This window comes from Bombus flavifrons, chromosome 5, assembly GCF_040668555.2.
Source record: "Bombus flavifrons isolate JBK064 chromosome 5, iyBomFlav1_principal, whole genome shotgun sequence".
Lineage (NCBI taxonomy): Eukaryota > Metazoa > Arthropoda > Insecta > Hymenoptera > Apidae > Bombus > Bombus flavifrons.
This window is the reverse complement of record NC_138446.1, coordinates 1,068,673-1,094,901: the sequence shown is the minus strand read 5'-3', so window position 1 is coordinate 1,094,901 and position 26,229 is coordinate 1,068,673. Positions and strand designations below refer to the sequence as shown.

Here is a 26,229-nt window from a genome sequence, read left to right as displayed (position 1 = left end):
TGTGATCTTCACTTGGAAGCAAAAGAGCTGATCTCCTGCGCGACGACGCGACATTCTCTTTTCGTTCCCCTCGAGAACACTGAACTCGCGTCTACTGTCTATAGTGGAGACTTTCACCAGAGTATGTTGTACGCGTTTCGAGGGTAACAAGATTATCGTGTCGGCCTCACTCGATTCTCAATTTACATTTCTCACTCTATAGATACGGTGGAATTTTTCGAAATCACATCGCGCGAATGCCAGAGAACATGTTATATGTTCAAGGAAGATTTTACGACCAGGTCTATGAAACGCGTAAATATCGTAAACGCGTAAATTCCGTAAATACGAAAAATCGTGCATTAAAGCGCTGTAAATTATGGGAAAAATTTCAAAGTTTCCTAGAATACGTTGCAACTTCATTCTTCAGGTACTGAGGCTTGTATACCTCCGAAAACAATTTACAAGCTGAGATGGTTTATAGCATCTAAAATAGGTTCTTCGAGTAGGAACTTTCGAAACAGCCACGTTTCATGGCGCACGGGCGCCTTCGCAAGAGGGGAGCACAAAGATGTGTTCGTCCTCATCCCCACCACCCCCATTCACTCCATCTTGCTCGGCACGTTTCTCATCTCGATGTCACGACAAATACGTCGCTTCCTTGTCGTCTGCATCTAATATAATACATAGGTCGATTAGGTATTGCATATACTTACGCGTGCATGCATATAACTTTTCAGTTTTTGTTTGTATCCTACGTCGTGGAGTTTGCAGTAAAGAAAGTCGGCAAAGTAGGAAAAGAAAGGGTCACGCAGAAGTAAACGCTGAATTGATAAAAAAGATGTGACGTCCAGTGTTAGAGACAAGTAGCACCGGTAGTACCGTAACTCGTGGATTTGTCGGTTGTCCTGTTTCACCTGTACCTGCAGTTCACGCCGGATCACGCCCTTCTTCTTTACACCGCTCTCACTAACGGTTAATCGTCGTCAACTACTTCTTGCGTTCGAAAGAAAATTGAATACACAGCTAGCGCCATCGAGTAGCGATATCGAGTAACGAATTTTGCCGCCTCTTCGGTTTCTTTATTTTCTAGTATATCAGACACATATATACTTGGGAACGTAAGATAGAGAGCTCGTGACATATTCGGTTCCAATCGACTAATTGGATATTTCAAAAGAATGATAGTGCTACTTAATAAGTTAAAACTAGAACAGATTTTACAAGTATCTGCTCGATATGCACATGAAAAGATTCACTGGGTTTGTATCTTTATAACCCTATGATTAGAACTCAAACATTCTCTTTGAATACATTTGAAAGAATATATAATTATTATCATAGGCTAAACTGAAGAAAAAGAAAGCGGCAAGAGATAAAGCACTTGAACATTTTAATGAGTTTTACGCAGGCGTTTATGGAGATAAGTGGCCAGATATACGAGCTGCATTGTTATCAGAAGAATCTAAATATATGGCTGTGGTTAATAACTTCAGTGATTCAGAAAGAATCCAATCTGAATTGGAGGTACATTATTGTAATACCAATAATATTGCAGATAATAATCGTAAACTGAAAGTATTAAAAATGTTGAGGAGTTGTATCGATAAAATTGTTACAGTTACTTGGTGCAATAAATTTGAGGAGTTTACATGATGTACAAAAAGAAAATGTAGATTTCTTTAAAGCTAAAAGAGCGGCAAGATATGGTAAATTGCCAGATAAGCAAAATTCAAAGGACATTACAACATCTAAAGATCAATCAGCAGAACTTCAAACTACTTACTCTACTAATTATCCAAATTTATTCGAAACATCAAATGCTGAAACTACTGAATTTGTTAAGGAAGATCAACGAATACCTACAGAACTAAAATCTATAGATGAAAATTTAAATGAAGTGGAATTAGATACCAATCGTATTGCCAATTCATCCGTAGACTCAGCTATACTTCAGGAATATATACCTGCTACCAAAATAAAAAGTTTGTTTAATTCTAATGTTTCTTTAATCAAAATTAAAATATGTATTTACAAATATGTTTTATAGGCTTGAATGATTGGGTTTTGGAATCTGACTATTATAGGTTTTATGATAAAGCTAATGATTTTCAAATAAATGTTGAGAAAGAATTTGTTCTGCCATTTCCAGAACATTTGAATATATATGCTTTTGAAAGAGAAAATTACAGTAGATTTCCAAATCCTAAGAAAGGATCTACTGGTGTTTCAGGTTTGTATCATTTTCTATGGATTTTAATAATAATAATAAATTAAATGTTTATGTATTTTAGAATATTTTATGAATTATTTTATTACTAACATATCCTATATTTTTTTAGATTATTACTTGCTTGATGGTGGATCTATACTTCCTGTGTTGGCTCTAGATATACAGTTTAATGATATGGTCCTTGATATGTGTGCTGCACCTGGAGGGAAAGCTTTGACCATCCTCCAAACTCTTATGCCTCGTATACTGGTTGCTAATGATGTTAAAGAATCTAGAATAAAAAGACTCAAAAACGTTATGAATGAATATATTTCAAACATGTGCGAAAAAGAAAATATGTTAATTATAACACAACAAGATGCTAGAGCAGTTGATGAGAATGGTACATATAACAAGGTGTCTAGTTTAATACAATGTTTTCTATTGTTTACTTACTTTGTGAATGGAACAATATGTTATTCAATATTTTACCCCTCTTAACTTTTTTAGATCTTAGTTGATGTACCATGTACAACGGATAGGCACATTTTGCATTCTGATGACAACAATATTTTCAAACCAAGTAGAATTAAGGAAAGATTAAAAATGCCAGAAATTCAGTCTGAGATTTTAACGTCAGTAGATAAGATATCTTATTTTATATTTTTTAAGTTTATCATAAATAATTGTATTTCCTTTCTATAGGACTGCATTGAAATTGGTTTCAGTAGGAGGTACAGTTGTTTATTCAACATGTTCTCTTAGTCCTGTACAAAATGATGGTGTTGTACATGTAGCATTAAAAAGAGCATGGGAAGAAAACAATTCTGTTATGGTCGTAAAGTACGTATTTATATATTTCTCTAAATAAATAATACTATTATTTTTATTGTCGATATTGACTTCTGATATATTATACAATTTTCGTAGAGATATGACAGAAGCACTGTTACCCTTACGATGTCTATATAACTTTGGTAATATTGACTTAAAATATGGTCATATTGTTGTACCTAATCTGAAAAATAATTGGGGACCAATGTATTTTTGCAAAATGGTGAAAATGCAATAGATGTGAATGACTGAGAGCCCATTGGATAACTAAAATTAAATAATTAAATAATGAAATAATTTATATTTCTATGCAGATAATTGTAAGTATGTAACATGTTGTTATAAAAAAGGGTAATATTTAATAAATATGTACATGTACAGTTGTAATGTAAGATCTTATAATTACATTTTATTATTTATCGTGATAAATAATGTGAAAAATGAAACAGTTCATTAATGATATTAAATATTTAAGTAATTTCTTTCGCATAAGATGATTACTAAACCTAATTGTTCAATATGAAGTTCAAAAATCAATTCACATCACACACTCAAAAATTACATTCACTTCATAGATTTTTCTTTTAATGGTAATGTTTGATCGCTTGCTTCTTCATCAGCTGGTTTAATTTTGTTCCAAGGTTGTTCTTCTCCACTTCCAAAAATAGTGTAGGCTAATATCTCGATTATGTATAAGACAACAGTTGTATAAAATATAGTCCTCCATGCTCCTATAGTTTGCTATAAAACATTTGATGATAATAATATTAATGATAACATTATAGTTACTGAGATAAGATATTTGATAGAAAAAATGTAAAATAAATCGAATTTTGCACTTTATTCATAAATAATCACTATACCATAACGTAAAATCAATCCCTTAATGCTTCGAGTTTTTTTAATTTAATAAATGTACAAATTTGTTTCATGTTTTCATGCCTAGAAGCTTGTTGCTTGAGAGGTGTTAATGATATTTTACTGTATATAGATACTTACATTTCCGTATGTCAATTTTCCGACAAATATTGGTACAACAAACCCAGGTATGGTAGCAACACAGTTTGTAATGGCGACAAGAGTACCAGCAAAATTTGGTGCAATATCAATATGGTTTGATAAGAACCCGCTATACATTCCACCAATACATGTTACTCCAATAGTCATTAATGTAACTGCTAATGTTCGACTACAACCAACATATGATACTCCTATTAAACATATCATGGGAATAACGGATGCTAAAAAGAAATATATTTTTGACTGTTATTACCTAACCCAATTGTATGTTTTTAAATTATACATGTATAGTATACATAAATAGTAAACTTACAAAACAGTGTTCCAATTTTTCTCGATACCGTTACCGTAATTAATTTTTTGTCTTGCATAATGGCTAGTATCTTACTAAGCACCATAGTAAAAATCCACATACATAAAAATGGCATCGAAGAAAGACCAGCATTCTATAGAAAAAGAGAATTATTAGCGATATTAATTTAAAAAATTTAAAGTACTTACTCAATACTTACAGAACTCATATCGAACTTCAGTACTTGATTCATAAAAGTAGGCAGCTCGATAAGCAACATGTACCAACCAAAATTACTGCAGAAATGAGCGATTAAGATTCCCATAAATGGTTTAGATCGTAATACCTCGCCCCAGGGAACTGATAATTTCTGAACAATATTACGATATAACAAATAAAGATGCTAATTATACATATATAAAAGTCTTAAATATGATTTTTTGTTACAAACCTCTTTATGTCCGCTGTTATTTTTATTCTGACCTAAAGATTGCATAATATAATCCTTTTCCTCTTGACTAATAAACCTCGTTTGTTCCTCTGGGCTATCTTCAATCATAATCCACCATGCTGTACACCAAATTAGACAAAGTGCACCTTCGATATAAAATATCCATATCCATTCGAAATTTGCAGCCAGCATTCCCGTTAAGAGTATAGAAATCACAGTACCTAGAGCAGTTCCTACAGAAAATAGAAATTATGTATAGTTTCAGAGATAGATGACTGACTGTGGAAGCGAAAATTAAAAATTTGAGAAATTTTTATTTTCGTGCATAAATGTTCAATATATTATTAAATGCTTCAAGCTGTAATCATTAATCAATAAAGGCAGTTTCATGTTATTGTATTATGTATAGATTAATGTATCCCGTAAAATAGTGTAACCGAAGTTGTAGTTTCAACCTTTCCCGATTTTTTATTTAGATGAAATAAAAAGATTATATCTTTAGATAATAAAAATTCCAAATAATTTAATTTCAATTAGCAAAAATTTTATTTTACCTGCATAAACAATCGAGGCAAGAACGCTTCTCTCGTTTGGTGGAGCCCACTTAGCAATCATAATGTGCATTGCCGGAAATGTTACACCCTGTAGTTTTATAATTTTATTATAATATTTCATATTTAATTTCAACACCTATTCGGAATATTTAATAGTTTTTTTTTACTAACACCACCGATTCCTTGAATAAATCTCATCAGGATGAAGAGAGAGTAATGCATTTCAGCAGCAACAGGTGATAATATAGATGCTACGAGGTTTAGAAATACCGACCCGTTCATCACCCATTTGGCAGATAAGAGTTCAGCCATTCTGCCGCCCGGAAGTAAGGATATCATATAGCCCCAAAAGTATGATGATAAAATAAGACCTTGCAAAGGTTCATTCCACACGAATGGGCCATCCTATATAAATAAATATCAATATCATATCTCTTTTTAACAAAAATTTCTATTTGTCTTGTGGAGCAAGGATACGTGTATATCAAGGATATACAGCATGATTCTGAGAAATAAAAATAAAGTAATAGATTTATTTTTCTATACGAAAGTAAGAAAATATATAGCAGGATAAAATTTTATATAATGTAATCTTTATTTTATTACGAGTCGAATTATTGTCGTACATATTATACTGATGCAACTATATTAAAATGGAATCATTGAAAGGTAAATACGATTATATTTTATTTTTTTTGCATTGTATCTAAGTATGAAATTTGTTAAAATTATAAAGTTCCCATGTACGAAAGTTGTTAATATATCTTAATGCAAAATTAGTATTTAAAAAATTGATATTACTAATTGTTATAAAGTTATCAGTACATTTATACATATAATACATTTATACATATATGTACCTCGGTGATTGTTTTCGTCTCATTGGAAAGAACACTATCGTGGTGACATTCGTCCATAGTAATTACAGTTGTATTCTCAGATTCCAATTGATGCAACGCGGATAACTTTACAGCAGTGTGGTTCACCATAGCTACGATAGCCACACTTACGTTTACCTTGAACCCGTAGATGATGGCGAGCCCGATAGAACCCAGGATTGCCATCAGGTACCGTATAGAGAATATAGTGTGTCCTACAAATACATTTAAAGTCGACGTGTTGATTACTTATAAATAAGCAAAAACGAATTTTCAGATATGATTGACTCGGTAATATGATACCGCGGGGAAACTCATACCGCAAGATACGAACAGAGGACGTGCCGTTTGGCACGAAGTACAGGTGAAGGAGTCATCAGGTATTCGACTTCTTCATCTGTTTGTGCGGTTATACGATTTTGTATACGTATTGTGCACATGAAAATAATACATTTTTTTTTTTTCGAAAATAGACTCAAATATCCTAATTATATTTCTGTTCTATAATTTCTAGAGCTATCTTTAAATAAAGAATTCAATTCTTTAATATAAATAAGGATTTATTAAACAAGAAAGTTAAAAGATAAAGATATAACTTACATGATCTTTCTCTTATAATTTAGTTATATTTAATTAAACTTTTATTTTAAAAGTATTGTGTAGGTATATTATATATTTCTTTCATCTAGGATATTAGAATTATGAATTATAAGAAATATCAGGAAAATACTGACAGATATACTGACAGATATACTGACAGATATGAAAGAATGTTGTAATTACACATTCCTATCACGTGTAGTATTTTCGTGTTGATAAATAATATTTTATCATGGTTTATTTGATAACTGTATATTCAATCACTTTTTAATAAAAATGATAGCCGTAAGCAGATGCGTTCAGTGTACTAAAGCGAATATCTTTTATAAATTTTTAAAACTTTCCTTTTATCGCAAGCATTTATTTTCGATCCAGATATAGGTCAACGAACACGTAAAACGAAGTTCCAGAATATCACTTGTCAAAGAACTGCTAAGCATGTTTTATGTTTTGGACTGTTATAGATTGTCAATTACATTTGTCTATGTAAACATAAATGGAAAATATATTAAACTATGAAGAGATAAAACTTTACAGGAATAATTATCACCTACGTATGTTAACGATAAAACCAAAGAATTGCATCAACCATCGTCAATTTACGTCTTATTCCCCAATTATCTAAAAATTTGAATATAATATATAATAAATTTTTTAGCTTTATTCTAAACTTATATAGTTGTTTGATACTGAAATATTTGATATTGAAATATTCCAATAAAAAATTTGAAATATAGACCAGAGGACATTTGAAGGTCATAGGTATGGAGCTTCTATAAGAAAAGTGTAATGCAAATTGTAAGAACTGGAATTTACTCATCGTTTCCACTTTTTCGAAAGAAAGTTATTAATATCCAATCTCTAGCTTAGAACATATTAAAAGTAAAAAACTATAATTACTCACCCTCGTGTTTTCCAGTCATGTTTTTTCTTGAGTCAACGACTAACAATAAGTCTCTTTCACTACTTCGAAATATACTTTTTGTAAATAAATTTGGAAAATATAATTTATTTGAAGAATATCGAATTTTAACCGGTTATTGAATACTTAAATTCAAAACTATCATTTCTTCTGATTCGATGCTTAGTGCGTGCAACGTGCCACTGAGGTCGAATGTGATGCTTCGGTTTCCTCAAACCTTTCCGAGGAGTACGGGCGTGCGCCTCTTCTATAAATGCCATAGCCCGCGTGAACGCAGGCTCGAACGCACCGTCTTCAAACACCTCCGTCGCTGTGACGTGATCATATTTACGCTGAACCTGTTCATCGATTCCAAGAATGTCTCTCTTCGATTTTAGTGAAATACAAGAAGTACAAACACTATCGAAATACTTCATCCCTATTTGACTGCTAATACGTGCAACATTTACTTTCCGTTATGAATATCTGCATTAAAATACCAAGTAAATATCACCTTTCCAAATAGTTGCAGTATCCAAAAATTATATCATTCATTCAAATCTTACGTTGTTTTTTTTAAATATATTACTCGAGAAATTTTAGACCGTATTAAATTATCTAATACATTCACAACGAATAAGTTATTTAGATATTCGTTGCTAGTTAAATTGAAAAGTTGAATTGAAGAAAACTATAGACTAGAAAACTATGAATTTGATTGATTTGTAATTATTTGAAAATTTATATAAGACAAATAAAAGTTAGTTTTTTATGTAATTGAATTTAATTTTTTAGTTGCATCTTATGCAATGTTCGAAGTTTAGTTATCATTCCGTTTACCGTTATTTAATCTGACGCAATGTGGTACACGTGACGTTTGTCATGAGGATAGTTCTGAAATTAAGACGTGGTAAAACAAACTAAAATTAATCAAACCAAAGCAAAATGAAGTTGCATTCGTAAAGAGCATGCAGTATACATATTATGTCGATCTAATAAAAATTTGCAGGCTGACAGAATGTAACAAAAATATAGCGATACATTCGTAAATTTCAATGTATGAAAAAGTCATTTTCTGATTTTACTGTTGTAAATGATAGAGAAATATGAGTGTAGAATTAGAATCTAATGCGAACCTCGAAGAAATATATACTTGGATGGAACAAATACCATTTTCCAAACCAAAAAGAAATCTTGCTCGAGATTTTTCTGACGGTGGTATAAAATAAAGTTCATATTTTAGAAAATTATTTTGCAATTCTTTGTGTGATATTTAAAATATATTTCAATGTCTTTTAGTTTTTATGGCTGAATTGTTAAAACGATACTACCCCAGATACGTCGATATACATAATTATATTCCTGGAAATAGTATTGCAAAAAAAATAGACAACTGGTGCACTTTAAATCGCAAAGTACTTTCAAAACTTGATGTAAAATTAGGAAAAGACGTGATCAATCAACTAGCAAATTCGCAACCTGGTGTTATCGAAAAAATTTTAATCGAACTGCGAGCTAAAATTTTAAAAGATTGTAATGCAGATAGAAATTCTTTATATGCCGAATATGAAGAAGACGAAAAGAAAGGTAAGTGAATGATTACAATAAATATAAAATCTCGTGTAAAAATTTCTATAAGAAATTATTTGAGCTCAATTTCATTCCTCGAAAAGAAGTTGTTAAGTCAGTGCTCAACCCAGAAGAAATAGCAAATAAAACTGTTCCGCGTCATGTCTTCGTTCGACTAAAACAAGAATTAGAAGAAAAGAATGAATTGATAAATATTCTTCATCAAAAAGTGTCTCACCTAGAATCTCTGATAAAACTGAAAGATCAAAGAATTACAGATCTTACGTCACAAATTATAAAACCTATAGAACAAAGTATTACACCAAGAACTTTTGCAGCTAGTACAATTTCAAAACTTCGAACGAAAATATAATTCGCTAAAATTTAAAAACTAATCCTTTAAGAATATTTTAAATAAAATTGTACTCCAAAATTTATATTATTTATAAACATTTAATGTAATGTACTGTTTTAATATAGTGTACCACAATTTAGTTTCTTTTGTCATGTTTAAATTATAAATTCTATATTTATCTTATATTTAGCTTTATTCGAATTAAATCCGTTACTTTCACAAATTTCTTACAACTGTCAAATGCTAGTACAAAAGATTGATAAAATCGTATCAATATGGAATTTAATTCAATATTATCTATCTCTTATGTTTAGATAAATTATATATAAATAGAAATTTTATATCGGTGCTCTCATGCTTGGTGGTGAAACCAAAATTACTCCATCCCCACGAACAAAAAGCATAGAGATATTTCTTTTAGTTGTACGATATACTTCTTCGTAAGTTTCCTCATCAATTTCTACTGTAGTTACAGTCTCTTCTGCTTCACCCAACACCATATTTAAATGCTGATCATAAGCCTGCAATGAAAAGTTTTTGTATAATAATTAAATATAAAATAGGTTAAGAAATATGTACATAGGTATAATATAGTAAATAACAGGTACAATATACTCGTAAAAATGATATTTACATGTAATCGTCCTCGTAATTCTCTCTCATTTCTCATTTTAACATATATTCTCTCATCCAGGCTCAATCTTATAAGATCTAGGGGTTCTTTAACATTTATTGCTGGTACCTGAAAATGTATATATACATATATATATGTATATATATGAGAATAGAGTAGGTTAGGTTCATATTCAGAACTTTGAATCAAGTGTTTTTACCTGCTCTGTCTCGTCAGCCATAATGTCATTAAATTATTTTTAATCTGCTGCTAAAACCAGATTGAGTTTTATGTTTATACAACTATAAATGCTTGGTTAAAACTCTTTATACGCTCAGCCAACTATCGCGCGGCATCATTCGGAATTCGGATAAACCGGCAATATCGTCATTTCATCATATCATACAACCACCCAGTAAGTGGCGCCACATATTCCTTGAAATATATTTTCTTTACTTAAATGTACATAATTTTGCTTTTCATTTGTCAAAATTTAATTTGTTGTATACATTTGTCGTATTATTTCGAAAGACAACGGGGCAACTTAGATCTATTTCGTGAAATGTTCTTTTTATAAATTATTGTTTGTTGGCAGAAAAGGTGTTTTGATTTTCCCGCGCGCTAGTTATTAGGTTACACGCATCGGGGAATAGGCGCTAGTAGTCAACGATAGGAATCAGCGTAGCTTGAGGTATTGCTAGAGTGAACAAGCGCGAGGGAGCGAGCAACGCCATTTTCTCGATTCGCGGGTGAAGATTGCGTGCAGTGTGTGAATCATTTGGCAAAGTTTTTTCACGTTTCTGCTTAACGACGTCGAAATTACGAGCTGTCCAACGGCTCTGGTGCATTTATCAGTGTTATGTATAGACACGCGGCCAGCTGTACGGTAGATATGGTGAGTTCAGAGAGATCGAAGCGCTCCCGGGAGACGTGACGTCTTGTCAGTCGGCCTTTTCCCATTCCCCCTTCTCGGTGAGCTCCCGCAGGGATGGGTCGTGCAGAGTTGTCGCTTATGATAACGTAACACAGACTAAACGGTTAACGGAGCGTTCGTTCGAAATTCTTGTCAGCTACGATTTTACGTATAATAAAAAGAGTCTTGAAGGAATCAGGAGTCCGTAGAATGTATGGTTCGAGCCAATGGGCGGAGGTTTAGGGCGGCACATGGCTGTTGGGGCGCCGGCTGTGCAGGGGGTGGTTTTCCCGACGCTAGTTCGAACTGACGAAAATTCACCGTTCTTGTCAGTCACTGTACTGTGTGCGTATGTATCTTTCAATCGAGATCGCGTGTAATTGCGGCCGGTCACGGTTCGGATAACAAGTTCATAGTGACAGTGGAAAGAGAAGTACTCCGTTATATGTCTCGATTTTCTTACCGAAGAGAAGAAGCAACTGGAGGCTTCAGCCTTTCGCGGATTACGCGCGTCTCTCGTGTGCTGTTCTGCATTTTCTTCACGTAAAGCTCGGACAAAGGAACCAGCAGTGATCACGGACGATTCTCTTCGAAGAGAAATATTTGGCTATCTTTGTGTTGCTGCGAACCAACTTCAACGGGCAACGTAAGCTCTTCTCCTTCACATATACTCCTCTGAATTGTAACACTGTGTGAACCGCTTAATTTGACCTTCCACGATGATTTATCAATGGACCGTTAGATCGTACGGAATGTGTATGCGTCAGCATTATCGATCGATGCTTGTTGACATACTCGAGATTCGTTCCTTTTTTTTTTCCTGTAAAACCGTGGTACAATACACTTTTCCATCTAATTTGATTCATTTTCATAGGCGTAACGTCCAGAGATTTCAGAGGTTATTTCTTAATTTTCCTTATATTTATGTGACCAATATATCATGCGTAAACAAGTTAGTAAAAGGTACTTTTCTTGTGAAATGTTAAATGTTACCGATAGTATAGTTGCTTCAACGAAGACGAATTTTGCCGCAATTTTATCGTATCTCTGCGTTACAGATGTCTATTGCGATCCTATAATACATGGCGCTTGGTGATTAAAATTCACCGTGACATTCATGCGCCAATTAGCTCGCCCGGCCTTTCGACCTTGTTGACATTTTAAACGTTTCCTGCCCTCCCAAGAAATCCGATAGCTAACTTCATACGTACTTTCAACGGTTACCTCGCTAATCTTAGATCATCTTTTTCCAATAGGTCTTCCCGTGCGTATCACTTCTGTCATTCTACAAATTCCCCTCCGTTATAGGTGCATACATAGCCGCGTTCACAATTTGTTGGTTTTCAAATTTGCAGAACGAAATTAGCTAGCGCAATATGTTATCAATAGGATGAAATTAAGGATGGTTGCATTGTTTTCACAAAAAAAGTTTATTGTCTGGATTATTCTTTGTTTTCTTGGCGACTAACGTTAGGGAAGTATGGAATAGTGTAATTAACGTAGTTAATAGATGTAATTTACGCGTTGCATATTTTTAGAGATAATTGTTGGTTGTTTGAATTTTTTCGCTGATTTATCATTTGGTAGTATCTGTATTTTACTGAACAGTGATGCGATAAGTTTACGATACATACACAGGTTTTATAGTATTACGCCGTGAGTACCCGATTAACCGGTAAAATCACCGTCTGTGATTTTACAGACGAATATTTACTACTATTTTTTTTAATATCTCAAATGTCTTGGATGATTTTATTACTTGATTTTAATAATAATATACGTATAGTTAACACAAAAATTTTTATCGAATTCAACGTAGGAAAAATATAATAAATATGTACTTGTTTCATCATACAATAGAACATTTTCCAGGTACGATTTAATTCAATTAAACTATCGTGCTTTTTTTCATTGAACATTAAGAAGTGTGTGGCGCTGAGCGACGTATATACGTATGTAATCATTAGTTGTTAGTTTTAACAGTAACACGCGCTAATTTGTATCGAATCGTGTGCACTCGGTGAATTTCGGTACGCAGCGAAGCAGATTGTGTACTTGCGCTTGTTTAATTTGGATACATACTATGTACGTAATATCTTCATCTTGAACAGGATGGAACATTGTGAAAATGGATGAATATTTTTGCGCGATCTTCCATAGGTTTGCACGTTTGTATCCGGTTTTATATTTTACGTCTGATCTTTTTAATGAGAAATATGTACCTTGGCCTCATCTTCAACTAAACAATGTGATTAATCTTGTTCATTTGTTTAATAAATTATGATAAGTTATTAAATATGAATATCATAAATAGATTATGCAAGAGAAAATTACATACGCCAAAGATTTATTTAATCTACATTTTGAATTAACATCAACTAATGAAGACTATATATAAAAGACGGTGGCAATATAACTAGGAACACTATGTTTTATGAAAGAGATCGTTATAAAATTATCGTTAATGCAGCTTTATTTTTTAGGAAAGTGACTTTAACAGTATCGTATCAAATATTCAGTTCTATTCCTTTCTTAAGTTTATAAAAATATGGATTTACATAAACATTTGCAGTTCATCGGCAAATATGTCGATGATATATTTATCATAGTTGGACGGTTCATCGTCTTGACTTGGGAATCGAACGATTTTTCACCAATGAATAATTATTACATGAATAATATTGTAAATCGCTGTATTATGTATAGAGCGAAGACGCGCATATATATGAACACGTGTTGGGACACGCGACGTGTGCGGGAGACCGAATTCAAAATAACCGTGTGTTTTATGGGTGGAGTACCGTCGAGATATTTCTTTATTCATGAGTGTAAACGACGAAGCGGCACGGTGTGCATTAATCCTTTGAAATGGTCGCACCACCAAAGCCCACCAAGCCGACGAGTGTGTTTTTAACGCTCGTGTGCATTGAAACGTTTTACGCGGAAAACAGAATGACAAATTTATGCATCGGGTAAACACAAGCAGCGAGTTGCTTCGCGGACTTGTGCATTTGCCAAAGATGGAAGGCATCGATGGTTGATGACACGTTATTACCATAGAAGATGCGCGTTTGGTGCTTTAAGTACATAATTAGGCAATTGCTCGTTTATGTAAAGAGTATTTTTTACTAAATTTTCTCTTTTTTTAGGTTTTTGCTTCCTACGTATTGGGTTTTTTGCCCAACTAATTTATCATCTTTAGTTAAAATATCCTAGTAGCACTTTTTTCATTTTTCGAGATATATTAGAACGCTTGAAGCCAGTTGGATTAATGATTTATTATTAAAATTCTTTCTATCATAAAATTAATGCTCAATCGTAAGAATCGTAAGAATAAGTCAAATAAAAATTTCTAGTGGAAGATGTCAAACGTTTATTCACTATCAAAGTTGCCAAATTAGTACATAGTAACGCTAAATTGATACGAAAGAAAAACGCGAGATAAGCTAAAATGACCAGATTCACATTTACATACGATCTTAGTGATAATATCATAATTTTCTAACTTCGTAAAACGTTTCGAACCAAATATCTTTTTCTTCTCAACAGCATCCATGATTGATTTGCATCTCGACCGCTTTTGCCCGCTCGAAGATCCATTCATATCGATTTACGCAGAACGTATTAGCAGTATGCGTCATAAATTCATATTAGTCGGTGGTTTACAAGGCTCACTGCATTTCATACAAATAATAAAGGTTATTCCGTCTTACGGTGATTCAGACGCAAAACCGCAGATGAAGTAACGCGATTGTCAGCGGACAAAAAAAAATGATTAAATTCCGCGTACGATGCAGAATCTAGATTTCAACGTTTTATTCTCAAATCCATTATCAACGCGTCGCTAAACAAATTCTTCTAAAATATCGTATTTCACCGATGAGTTTCCAATTTCACGTGTAAACAAGATTTGGTTTTAAAAGTGTAACCGACTGTTTCGGATTGTTAAAATTCATATAGACATTAAAACGATCAATTGGATTTACGACACGTTCGGATGACTCGAAGCAAAAGGTTATTTGTTTTGTAACTGTACATTCTAAGCATGCAGAATTACATCGCGATGTATCATCTTCTCAGCTGGTAGAAAGTAACAGTTATATCACCCTGTGAATACTAGTCGTGATGGTGACGATGAAATTCTTAATCATGCCGCTTTAACGTGAGCAATTTTTCAAAATTATTCAAATACGGGAAATCTTCGTGCGAAATTGAATAACAGACAAGTGATAAATTTAGTTAACACGTTTTACTCATAACATGTGCCTTACGGTACGAGAACTAATTGAACTAAACCACAGTTGTCTAACAGTATGATTACAATAGTACTGTATATATTTAAGCATTGTACGATAGCACCAAACGTTTCGTTTACTTAGCTATCTTACCAACAATGAAACGCTTTCGAACGTATTTATGTCCGTTCTTCGGTCAGAAATTCATGCAATGCAATACGAGAAACGAAACAGGTGCACTGCACGACGCGAATGTTGACCCTTCGTGGGCTGTTTACAGCATAACGGTGCACGGGTAAATGGTAGAAGAATGGTAGAGGAGTAGTTGCCGAAGCACGGTCGAGCGATCATCGGTTCGGAATCCGCCGTAATATCACGATGGTTTTCCACTTTCTATTTTTTTCTTCTTTCTTTTTTTCGAGAAAAAGCGCATCGTTACGCGGCGCATTGTTTCCACATCCGTGGTGATTGCGGAGAGCTCCTCTGTGCTTTTGCCAAACGGTGGAATGTGGCATATGGCAGAAGAAACGGGGACAACTTACCTGCAGGCTTCCATAATCGAGCGTCGTTGCACAATCCATCGCGTTTTGCATCGCGGCTCGTTTGTCCACACTTTCGTGTTGTGTACGGTGCAAGAAAGTCTCTGAAACACTTGAATTAATATCGACGGATTCGATGCAACGATTTTCGATATTATGCCATAATAAAGCGATAGTTTCGATATGTTTCTGAATAACGTTTCAAAGTAGTAATTGCATTGCCAATAAGTTCTGCGAGAGATACGCATATTTCTGATAATTATACGTAACATTGAAATATGAATGGCATGGGTCAGTAACTCACGCGTTCGTTATTTTTCAAAATATTGCTTACGCGATATTAGCCCTCGGGTATTAGCTCAATCTTTTTTACGAGAGATCATCTTTAAATTTTCCATTAATTGTTTGGCTAATCGATTTTTCCGTTAACTGTTGTTTTGATAATTTAACTTCTACTACAGCTGACCTTCGAACAATGTGCGAGTTAGAGTCATAGACACCCCGCGTAGTCGGAAATTCGCTTATAATTTTTGAATCTCCAAAAACTTGACTATGTATGTACATATACGCGTGTAATAATCTGTTGTCGACTGAAAGCTTTATTCTGTATACTACATATGTACATACATATGCTATTATTGTATTTTTATATTAAAATAAGTTAGAGAAAAGGAAATGTTATTAAGAAAATTACCTAGTATAAGGAAGAGAAAATACTCATATACACACACACACGCTTATGTTATTTAGATGTATATTACATTTGCTGTGATGATCCGATGATTGAAACACGACTGATCTCACGACAACGGCAATGTTATTGGCATTATGTGATCGATTGTCTTATAGCAACTGCGATTCGCGTTCTTTGAAACGCTCTTGGTTAGCCGTCTAGGTTGCTACAAAGTCACGATTTAGTACACGGTTTACATATGTACATAGTATGTATCTTTTCGTGGAAACACATACAATATTGACCGAGAAAGAAATCCGCGTTGTTCAAACCCGTGTTATTTGAGGGTCAGCTGTATATTATATTTAACTAGATAAAAAGGAAACATCGTTCTGTCGCTCTCAATACGTATTTTTCCGTCGTAATAATTTTTTCCCATACAATGTTCAAATAACGAGTTATTCATGCCTCGCCGATTCACGTCGCCTCCTTCTTTTTATTTCTTTTACTCGTCTCTCTCGACTGTTCGTTATGCTCTTCTTTCATGTTCAATACGCGCGCTTAAATTTCTCCGGCACGATCCAGTGTCACACCAGCCCGACAACTTTTTCTGTCTCGCATAACGATTTTCGAGTTCTGCACCGTGTCCTCTTCTGCTTTCGGCATCTGTCCCAGCGCATCACGTTCATGAAGACAAGATTCAAGCAATATCATATGTATTTTTTAATTGGAAATTTGACTTGTCAGTCTTAATTGTTCCTTTACTTCTGTACAATTTTCTTTTCCCTTTACGCGTTTGCTCCTCTTTTATTTTCGATATCTTATTTTTATTACACTAAGTATTCGTAAGTGATTAAATAATTCTGGTACACTAAAAAAGATCTGTTCTCTCTTAATCAAATGCTTGTAAATTTGCAATGTAGGTATGACAAAATGATGACAAAAATAACACACAATTTTTTTCATACTTTTAAATAGAATTTGTCAAAAATATTATAGACAATCATTAACATGCTACAAGCACCATGCAATATATATATATATATATATATATATATACGTATGCATCTGTGTCCTTAGCAGGATCGTAAAAGGAAAAGAATTGCTCAGAGTAGAATCTAGAATGACTACTTGACCGGTTCTGGTAGAGAAAGATAAAACTATCTACTTGAAGGCAATCTCTGGTTAAAAATTTGTATCTTTGTGTCGTACTTCCTTGAAATATTTTCGCTGTGTCGTAAATTTTTTTCTACATAGGAAACTTTAGACTGACGGTATTGTGGTCATTTTATGATATTGAGACTAGGAGCCTCAATTTCAGTCTTCTAAGTAGAAACCAGATAATAGACAAGTTGCAGGTAATGAAGAATACAATACCATCTTCACTTGCAAGGAAGTTACTTATACTAAAAAAAAAAAAAAAAAAAAAAAAAAAACTAAAAAATTACTTATACTAAAAACTACACTCTGAGAGTCCAGAAACGTCTGGCTGTTCTTTCTATTAAATTTGTTATTCTATACCTATAGCTGTCAAATACTCGTAACAATATTTACTTTCTACAAAAAGTTGAAAACGTGTACATATTTCTGTATATGACATCAGAAATGCAAGAAATCTTGAGAATAAAGAGATTTATTTCTTAAGCAGGCATTCAGAATTTTATTACATTATCGAAGGATTAAATTTGTTGCAAAATCAATTTACACACCTGATATGTGTTATAATAATTTTAATGTATGATAATAATAATCTTCACATCGAGAACGGTCAGTTTCTGACTAATCAAATTGGAGCAACGAACGTGTAGTACTTATACGCATGGAACAAGTGGATCCGCCTTTGCCGCGTCTTTGCTCTGTATTAATCGAGCAGTACATGCTGTTACGTTTGTGTTGCATAATATGTATTCCTACGCAGAATAATACCTGACCGCGTTTTCAGACACATGGTATCCGAGAAATTGGGTCGCGGTTCTAGACCTATCTATATTGGACGATGTACAAAAATATTACGTATGTTCCACGTTGAGTAAAGCAGCGGAAATGCTCCCTGGCAAGCAGTTATCGACTTTGTTCGAGTTCAGAACGATGACGATCGAATGACTGTGGTGTACATGAAATATTCAATTTGCACTCGGCTGATGATGATAGTGTATATGACTATTCAATCTGTTTTTAATTGTGTGTTTAACTAGTGAAAGAGGTAAGTTTAAGAGTGAAATTGGTTCTTTTTAATAGTACTTTTATCAGTTCTACATATTATATGGCACTTAACAGTAATGTTCAATAGAAAATTGCATATTAAGTTCGAAAGTCATTAAGAATGAATCAACAGAGTGAAGCGATCCGTTTACTCGGCGTCATTTCTCGAAAGTGAAAAGTGGCAGTAAATTGCCCGTCACTTTGCTCCATTGGCAAGCCTTGTCCGGGTGGCATTGAAGGTATTGAAACCAATTTTGATATCAAGGCAAATGCCTCTCGGCATGGAGAAAACCCTCCTCCCTTCTTCGATTTCTCTTTACGAGCCGCTATCACACGATTACTCGTCGTTAATCATCACACCTAAATAGTTCATTAAGATCTTGGATAATAGGCATGAATTTTCCTTGCAACCGCCCAATTTCGTTACCTTAGAGGAAGCAAGGTGACGCTTTGATATCTCATTCGTTTTATCTATACGTGATAATTTAATTGTTTAATTTACAATCATTAACATATTTTTCTGTATGTCTCAGATTCGAGTCTACACGTAATTTTGCGATATGCGTGTAATATCAACTTAAAATGTTGAAATCAGCTTAATTATTCGATTTAATTGTATAACCGCGTACTAAGATCAAATTTTTGAGATCACGCAATGAATGGAAGCTAGTTTATCGGTCAAGCCAATTCAACTAGGTCTTCGTATCGTGGATTCTTAAATGGAGCTGGACGCGATCTATCTTTCTTAAGACGTCTCGTTACAAAGACTTGCTTATCTACGTGCATATTGCATGCTCGGCCTTTGACGTTTTGTTAATCTGCACCTATGTAATCAGCAGCTCGCATAAACGCAGCTGCGGTCGAACATGCGTCGATGAAAAGTATCCGTTTATAAGAAAAAGATGCAAACGATTCGTGACGTATCATTCTATTGCCTTATTTGCGCCGTCAATTTTATTGGCACTCGACCTCGTGTTATACTCGAGAGTATAAGTGTTCCACATTAATTATACGCAAGAAGGATTAATTTAGATGGCATCGTGTCATTGCTGTCTGCCGTTGCTGGCTGCTGATTCAAGCTTAAGCTGTAAAGTGGCGTAAATGATTGGCCAGAGTACACGATACTCTGTATAGTCAACGTCGACGGTGTAGTGACGATAAAAGCTGCGCGAACTCGCTAACTCAAAGCACTCCCGTTAACGATGCCTTTTAATTAACTTTTTTACATCTATAGACGATGTAATTCGCAACATTGTTCAAAGATGCGGGTAAAAATCAAGAATCTAACAAATCCTTCTGAAAGAATGCGAACAAACTCGTTAACGAGTTTCTTAAATGAAAAATATCAAAATAACACTACAATAACGACTTACCAATTGATAAAATAGTACCGTAATTATTACGTCACTGAAAAAAGTGTCGTGAGTCACCAACAAACTGGTTAACGAGCTCGTAAGATTAAAAATCTCACGGAATATCGATACACGCAAGTTCGAAGAAATACCTGAGAATTTTGTGGCTTTCTCCTCGATCGAAAGTCCGCAGTTACCTGCCCGACAGGCGCTTTAACATGGTATTGCCAATGACCTGAATTGTATTCATCGATTCCCGTTCGTATATGTTGGCTACGTAGCTAACATGTTACTGCAATCGTAGCACTGACATCAGCTGCTGTAATCCACGTTCGTATGATCAGCAGTTCAGTGATGCAGATATAATAGCGAGATTCAATCGAAGGCAACCGTCTATCGTATACGTTGCGTGGTACTTTCGCATTGACCTGGCTGGAAGCCAGCGTTTTACCGTTCTTTATGTTTCTCTTTTGCTGATAATCACATCTTACCATAGAATTTCCAACGTCTTGGCTAGCATTCTTCTTTATCCTTGTTCTCTGTTCCTTTTTTCTTCCGTTCAAGGATTTTTATGTCGGATGAATTTACTCACTTTTCCGCTGTCCTTGTATGAGACGTTGATGGAATAGAACCGTGAGATTCGTGTGACGAACAAATGAACGTATTTGAAGATTATATGAGAAGAACACGATAAGTATTCGATTTTTCCATTTTATACCGCTTAGAGGCAAAGATGTAAGTTTTTTAAAAATAGTTACCAAGTAGATGGAGTTTTAGGAAAAATTTTTTTTTACCTTAAAATATTTATTTCTTCAACTCTTTAATTTTTATGTTATCAATAGAAACAGGTATATTTTTATTATACAGGAAGAAGAAGCACACACCCTATACAATACCTTACTCAGCATACAAAGTCCGCATCGAAGCAACAAAACAACGCAGATCGTAAATCTCTAAACAGTGAAAAATCTTTTTTGGAACATCCTTAAACCATCCTTTTCTTCTCCTCGTTGTCCCTTCCATTTCTCTTGTCTCTTCCCTTGCACCCGCGAATATCGCTGCGCGGAATGAAACATTCGACGTGAAAACACGGTTTTCTTTCGCGTCGCTTTTACACGCCGCTTGGAGTATCAGCTTAGCTGGGGAACTGGCTGGATTTTTTCCATTAATTTGACTAATGCTCTGCGCGAGTCGAGTTGCGAATCGCCGCGATTACGCGTGAGAAGCAGATTTCGTGCCGAGGATCGGTAAATGGAAGCGGTTCATTCAAACAGTCGAGCGGAGGCAGAGTGTGTCTCGTAATAGTTGAAACGCCTTGGTGCACGTTGAATGGAAGAATTCTGGCTAGGCAGACGATGCTGATAATTGCGAGAGAAACAGGTTTTTATATCTGACGACATTTAAGAGAACGTAACTAATTGAGTCGCGTGAATAGGACGAACGCGTTTTATGTAGATGGAAACAATTTTTTTATAATCTTGAAGCGTCTACATGGTACACAGTATACGTGCTTGGTGTGCGGGTGTATCTTTCTTTTGATCGTTACTGCTTATCTATGATCAGCACGCGCGATACGGAAATACTGCACGTGCATTTATGTATTCAACGATTCTCGTGGTCGCATTGTTGAAGTATACTTACATCACTTCTGTTCACGAAAGTATTCTAAAGACTTGAGTTGTTACAAAAATCGTGGCGTTTGCGAAGCAGAGGAAGAGCAAAAAGGTTTTAATGCTTTTTTATAGCCAACGTAAATATCGATATCTATTTTTAATAATTGGTAACAACAACATTTTACTCATTGCCCAAAGAAGTTCAGCCTGGAAAGAACTATATTGAGTCATAATACAAATATTATTTATCTATTTTTGTCTTGTATTATATTAAGAATAGTTTTTTAATAAAACTTTGAAAAACTTTTATTTACATGTTGCTTCAGTGTTATTTTTCATATCAGGTAGAACACATTATACAGTGTATAATCAGATGGTAAGAGATAATGATAGATCCTTTTCTCGCCTTCTGTTTACATGTTCTTACTTGATATATTGTTTTATTGAACCTTTATTTCATTTGTAACCGTGTACAAATTGTTTGCAAGAAGTACTGATCGTAATTCATATTATTTTTACTACAATGCCTCGGCATGCTTTCGCGCGTACAGGACGTTGCATTATAGATTTCCAATAGTGCGTAGTTTATCAGCCTGTAACGTAACCTGTTTTCATCGTCCTATACATTGTATAACATGCATATTACTTTTACAATTATAGTAATACAGTATAGGGTTACAATTATAGGGGATAACCTAGATTGTTATTAAACATTGTCATAATTTCACTCTAAACACCAAGTGTTTGAGTAATATGCAATTAAATCAAGCCTTATAAATATAATCTCTAAATTGAAATTTAAATTTTTTATTCGATTATCTCAAAACTACACCGCCAAGTTAATATTTTTGTAGCACAGCAATTAAATATTATACGAGCATTTTGTTCGTAAAATGCGATACGAACATTCGAGTAGATTAAACAGCCAATTTTTGAGTTGACCGCCGAAGTTGATCATCAGCCATTTTCACGTCCTCTACTCGACTACCATCTTCACTCAATGCTTCCATGTAATAATCGACTAATAACACTTTCCCTTTGTTGATAACATGATCCATTCTGTCCTACGTACGAGACAATGTAGCACGGTTACGTAGCATAATTCAGATGTTCCCTTCCATAACCATTCCATGTCCCTCCAGAATCTCCCATATCTTTACTTCGTACACCAATAAACGTAGTTGAGCTGTTGGCGAAATTGTCGGTGAACTATGCTTCTGGAAAATCTTGCTCCATACCGGAATGGTCAGGAGAATGTTAATCCTTCGAAAAAGTCGTTTCCAAGGGTTAAGAAGCTGTTAACAGACGAAATTCTGGTTACAGAAAATTAATTACCGTGATAGAACTTCAGGTTCCTGATATTCCAATAGGGAAATTAGTGGGATGTTGGAAGTGCTTCTGAGATATATAGTAATTTGTAGCTTCTGAAGCCTCAGTTATAGAGATAATGCACCTTTGTTAGGGATTTTATCCGGTCAGACCATAAAACTGAGTTTTCAAACAACCTGACATTAATAAAGGCTTTTAATAAAGGCCGATGGCTGGTACTTTGTGAAGAATATGCTTGTACGGTTGCACCTTAATCCACGTCTGGATTATGCCGAAGGTCTTCAACCGCGATTAAGCTTCATAGGAAAGAGCCGTGTGTTCCTGCTGACGTCTTTTTATTAATGTATACGTGGACATCTTTCGCCGGGAAACGTACCGAACATTCAGGTTGGTGGTTTATGCTGAAACGATTCGTGTGCGTGTTGTTTGTATGGTTTTGCGTAAACGGGAACTGAAAACGTTTACGTTCGATTACAACGCGACAGGAATGAACGGTGTCGTGTGAGTTAAACCAAATTGCAAGTGCATACGCATGTGTGTACATGCTATATATGTGTGTACACGATACGCTACACCTAAATTTGCAACGTATTACTTACGTACTAGCCCGGAAGATTGCTCAGATTTGTACTTGCAGAGTACGTGCGATTAAAGGAATTTTTCTCTTTTCTCTGAATGGTTTTGCTGGTTCACATTCTCCTATGTAGAGGTTGCGCAAGTTGCAATGAAAATGGCTCACGCTTACCCTTTGGAAACCTTTGCAGGAAACACACGATGATTGAATCTATAACGTTATTTCTGCGTTATGAGAGATTGAATTTCTTGTTACGATGAAATGCGAAAGATTAGGAAGTCAAATTAAAGAAAATTAAGAAAAATAAATATTTTTGATTAAATAAACAAGTTTTTTGAATAAATTAGCAATTCGTGGGTAGCCGTTCTTTGAATTGGCATTCTAGTCGTGATTGCGATGCGTTTATCGTTATCGCACTGTTGCAATACGTCCATCCCACGATTCGCCGATTTCGACTGAGAAAGAGAGAGGCGTGACGGCGATAACGCGTCAAGTTTACGCCACGTTAATTTATTGATAACCAGCCGTGCTGAATCAGTACGATGGATAAAGTCGTCGCTGTGCTCGTTCAAGGTGCACTTACAGATGTCGATAAGCGGTCAGGTTGGTCGTAGACACGCTATCGTGGGTGGACACCTTAACGTAGATCGAGTTATATACGTGGAAACGGTTCTGCTGCACGAATCAACGGACCTGTCTCTTTCTCTCTTTCTCACGTTATCTCTCACTTTGATATAATTTGCCGTGAGACGAAATTGAGGTTTAGAAACAAGCGATTATGAGGACTCCTGAGTGGAGGTAGAAGTCTCTTGCAAAGGGTTAATTTCGTACCAGTTAAGGAGTCGTTGACCTGGCGTGGTTTTGCACAGAACAAGAGTATCTTTCTGCGGTTTAGGGGAAGTTCCTGTGTACTCTTTGGGAAGTATGATATGTGTATCATCTTTTTGCTCTTTTGTTCGTAAAAGTATTATGGATTTATTAGGTTTGTCGGTTCTATGATTCTACTTTATCACTTTATATTTCACGATCTTGTACTTAGCTGCGTCGAAAACGCAATCGGCGATATGTCGCGTTGGTTTTTCGAGCTAAATTAAAATAACATACGAACTGTTATTTCGTAGATTTAGAAAAAGTTAGTACTTCAACTGGAGCGTTCAATGAGATTGTATACTGTCATGTCCATGCTGCCAAATATTTAAATTTTTACTCGAGACTTAAGATAAATAATATTCAGCGATTATGAGTCGGCAATTGCAATTCACCGCATCCACCGTATCGATGACGCAATAATCGCAATAGTCGGTGCCATGAAACGACTGGAGAGCGAGTGGCCGATATTACGAGCCGTTCCATGGTCCCTCTCCGTTTTTTTTTTTTTCATTACGCTCGGTTCGTGGCAGGCCTCTCTCGTCGACGATGTTTTTCATCGGCCAACGACCGGCCACGAATCTCTCGGCGGAAACGAGGTCTCGAAGCGTTCCGCCGCGGAACCGAGCGGGGATCGGCTCGCGAGAAGATTAAATTTGTCGTGCACTTACATGTTCCAGTGTGTTGACGCGTTGCTGGTTAGTTGACGGTTGACGGTTGACGGTTGCTGGTTGCTGGTTTCTGTCGTTATACGAGAGAAGGTCTGCGGACTAGTCTGATCGGCGTATCTGCGAGGTCGACGTCTCCGCACTCACCATGACGAATGTTACCCGATAGCTCGCACCACTGTCCGCCGGGATCCTTCCCCGTTTCGTTCCTGCCTTTCGGCTTTTTCATCCCATCATGCTGCTCGCCACTCGTCACTCCCCTTCTCACGCCTTTGACGTTACTCCGCACGTATGCTCGCTTTTCCTTTCCCGGCGCTCGCACTTTTTCGTCCACCGTTTCGCTTTTGGCTTCTTTGCCTCTCCTGTAAGTGATTCTGTTCACGGTTCACTGGAAAAGAATGAGCGGTTGGGTCGATGGTTGAGTGCAGTTTTGGTTTTATAAATATCGGACAAGGGTTGGGTAGGATCGGTCGAGAGGCCATGCACACTTGCGAAAAGTTAGGCATCATTAGGTGCTTAATCTACTAAAGACCAAGTAATGGTTTACAACAATGTTACAGATACCTTAATTTCTTTGAATTTTACAAAACCATAGAATCTATTGTATATAAAAGAAATAGAGATGAAAAAAAATATGGAATTTCTGTGACTGCAACGTTAAGAAACAGAAATCGGTAATACACATGTATTGGTGAAAAATGCCTTACTGTTTAACGATATCGTAGTACAATACTTATGAAGACATTTATCAATCCTTTTTAATAGAGCTGGTGTTCTGTCTGGACAGCATGCCCGTGATACGTTGATGACCACGGCTTACCTGACAACACTGAAAAGGGGACAGAGTATTTACTCAACAAAGTTAAATATACTCATAGGTCGTTTGCACTTTTGCGTTATTTTGTAAGAAAGCAGGTCGTGCGTATACGAATAACTGTTTATTAGCTCTGCTTACTTGAACTGAATTGAATTTTGCATTAAAACCTCCGTTGACAATAACGTTAAC

At 35.1% G+C, this 26,229-nt stretch overlaps 5 protein-coding genes across 8 annotated transcripts in view; 3 read left to right on the top strand and 2 right to left on the bottom strand.

Annotated features, from left to right (window-relative positions):
* Nucleotides 1-630: 630 nt before the first annotated feature.
* On the top strand, nucleotides 631-4,768 carry l(2)10685 (5-methylcytosine rRNA methyltransferase l(2)10685). Of its 2 annotated transcripts, XR_011173130.1 has the most exons (9): nucleotides 631-1,241; nucleotides 1,324-1,506; nucleotides 1,601-1,964; nucleotides 2,030-2,212; nucleotides 2,322-2,608; nucleotides 2,702-2,826; nucleotides 2,897-3,034; nucleotides 3,122-3,345; nucleotides 4,560-4,768. XR_011173130.1 is itself a non-coding variant. In XM_069112965.1 (8 exons), the coding sequence occupies exons 1-8, from the start codon at nucleotides 1,161-1,163 to the stop codon at nucleotides 3,261-3,263; spliced, it is 1,503 nt and encodes a 500-aa protein (XP_068969066.1). In that variant the 5' UTR covers nucleotides 631-1,160; the 3' UTR covers nucleotides 3,264-4,266. The 2 variants fall into 2 exon arrangements, 1 of the variants encoding a protein (XP_068969066.1); XM_069112965.1 differs by lacking the exon at nucleotides 4,560-4,768 and having other exon boundaries at nucleotides 3,122-4,266.
* Nucleotides 3,588-7,802, bottom strand: MFS3 (major facilitator superfamily transporter 3). The gene is made up of 9 exons (XM_069112964.1): nucleotides 7,725-7,802; nucleotides 6,203-6,435; nucleotides 5,514-5,747; nucleotides 5,343-5,430; nucleotides 4,789-5,021; nucleotides 4,558-4,707; nucleotides 4,359-4,491; nucleotides 4,025-4,266; nucleotides 3,588-3,766 (listed from the first exon to the last, which is right to left on the bottom strand). The coding sequence occupies exons 1-9, from the start codon at nucleotides 7,741-7,743 to the stop codon at nucleotides 3,590-3,592; spliced, it is 1,509 nt and encodes a 502-aa protein (XP_068969065.1). The 5' UTR covers nucleotides 7,744-7,802; the 3' UTR covers nucleotides 3,588-3,589.
* A 795-nt stretch (nucleotides 7,803-8,597) lies between these two features.
* LOC138180098 (sperm flagellar protein 1) lies at nucleotides 8,598-9,783 on the top strand. The gene is made up of 3 exons (XM_069113586.1): nucleotides 8,598-8,939; nucleotides 9,021-9,308; nucleotides 9,398-9,783. The coding sequence occupies exons 1-3, from the start codon at nucleotides 8,828-8,830 to the stop codon at nucleotides 9,661-9,663; spliced, it is 666 nt and encodes a 221-aa protein (XP_068969687.1). The 5' UTR covers nucleotides 8,598-8,827; the 3' UTR covers nucleotides 9,664-9,783.
* A 29-nt stretch (nucleotides 9,784-9,812) lies between these two features.
* LSm3 (U6 snRNA-associated Sm-like protein LSm3) lies at nucleotides 9,813-10,655 on the bottom strand. Its single transcript, XM_069113584.1, has 3 exons — nucleotides 10,479-10,655; nucleotides 10,280-10,387; nucleotides 9,813-10,166 (listed from the first exon to the last, which is right to left on the bottom strand). The coding sequence occupies exons 1-3, from the start codon at nucleotides 10,497-10,499 to the stop codon at nucleotides 9,984-9,986; spliced, it is 312 nt and encodes a 103-aa protein (XP_068969685.1). The 5' UTR covers nucleotides 10,500-10,655; the 3' UTR covers nucleotides 9,813-9,983.
* A 289-nt stretch (nucleotides 10,656-10,944) lies between these two features.
* SCAR (wiskott-Aldrich syndrome protein family member 3 SCAR) overlaps nucleotides 10,945-26,229 on the top strand; it is a 33,829-nt gene continuing 18,544 nt past the window's right edge. Inside the window, exon 1 of one of the 3 annotated variants that reach the window (XM_069113562.1) lies at nucleotides 10,945-11,153. The gene's annotated coding sequence lies outside the window, so the exon portion shown is untranslated. Of the gene's footprint in view, nucleotides 11,818-26,229 lie in introns of all 3 variants that reach the window. The other 2 variants (XM_069113561.1, XM_069113563.1) reach the window with 2 other exon arrangements.

Bases quoted from the DNA above. Each gene is read 5' to 3' on its own strand.
- MFS3 (XM_069112964.1), bottom strand. The intron at 5,748-6,202 runs GTACATATATGT...TTATTTATATAG, and splicing joins AGACGAAAACAATCACCGAG to GATGGCCCATTCGTGTGGAA. The intron at 3,767-4,024 runs GTAAGTATCTAT...AATGTTTTATAG, and splicing joins GAAAATTGACATACGGAAAT to CAAACTATAGGAGCATGGAG.
- LSm3 (XM_069113584.1), bottom strand. From the start codon at position 10,499: ATGGCTGACGAGACAGAGCAG. The intron at 10,388-10,478 runs GTAAAAACACTT...ATACATTTTCAG, and splicing joins TGGCTGACGAGACAGAGCAG to GTACCAGCAATAAATGTTAA. The intron at 10,167-10,279 runs GTAAATATCATT...TTTTCATTGCAG, and splicing joins AATTACGAGGACGATTACAT to GCTTATGATCAGCATTTAAA.
- LOC138180098 (XM_069113586.1), top strand. From the start codon at position 8,828: ATGAGTGTAGAATTAGAATCTAATGCGAACCTCGAAGAAATATATACT. The intron at 8,940-9,020 runs GTATAAAATAAA...AATGTCTTTTAG, and splicing joins TCGAGATTTTTCTGACGGTG to TTTTTATGGCTGAATTGTTA. The intron at 9,309-9,397 runs GTAAGTGAATGA...CTCGAAAAGAAG, and splicing joins TGAAGAAGACGAAAAGAAAG to TTGTTAAGTCAGTGCTCAAC.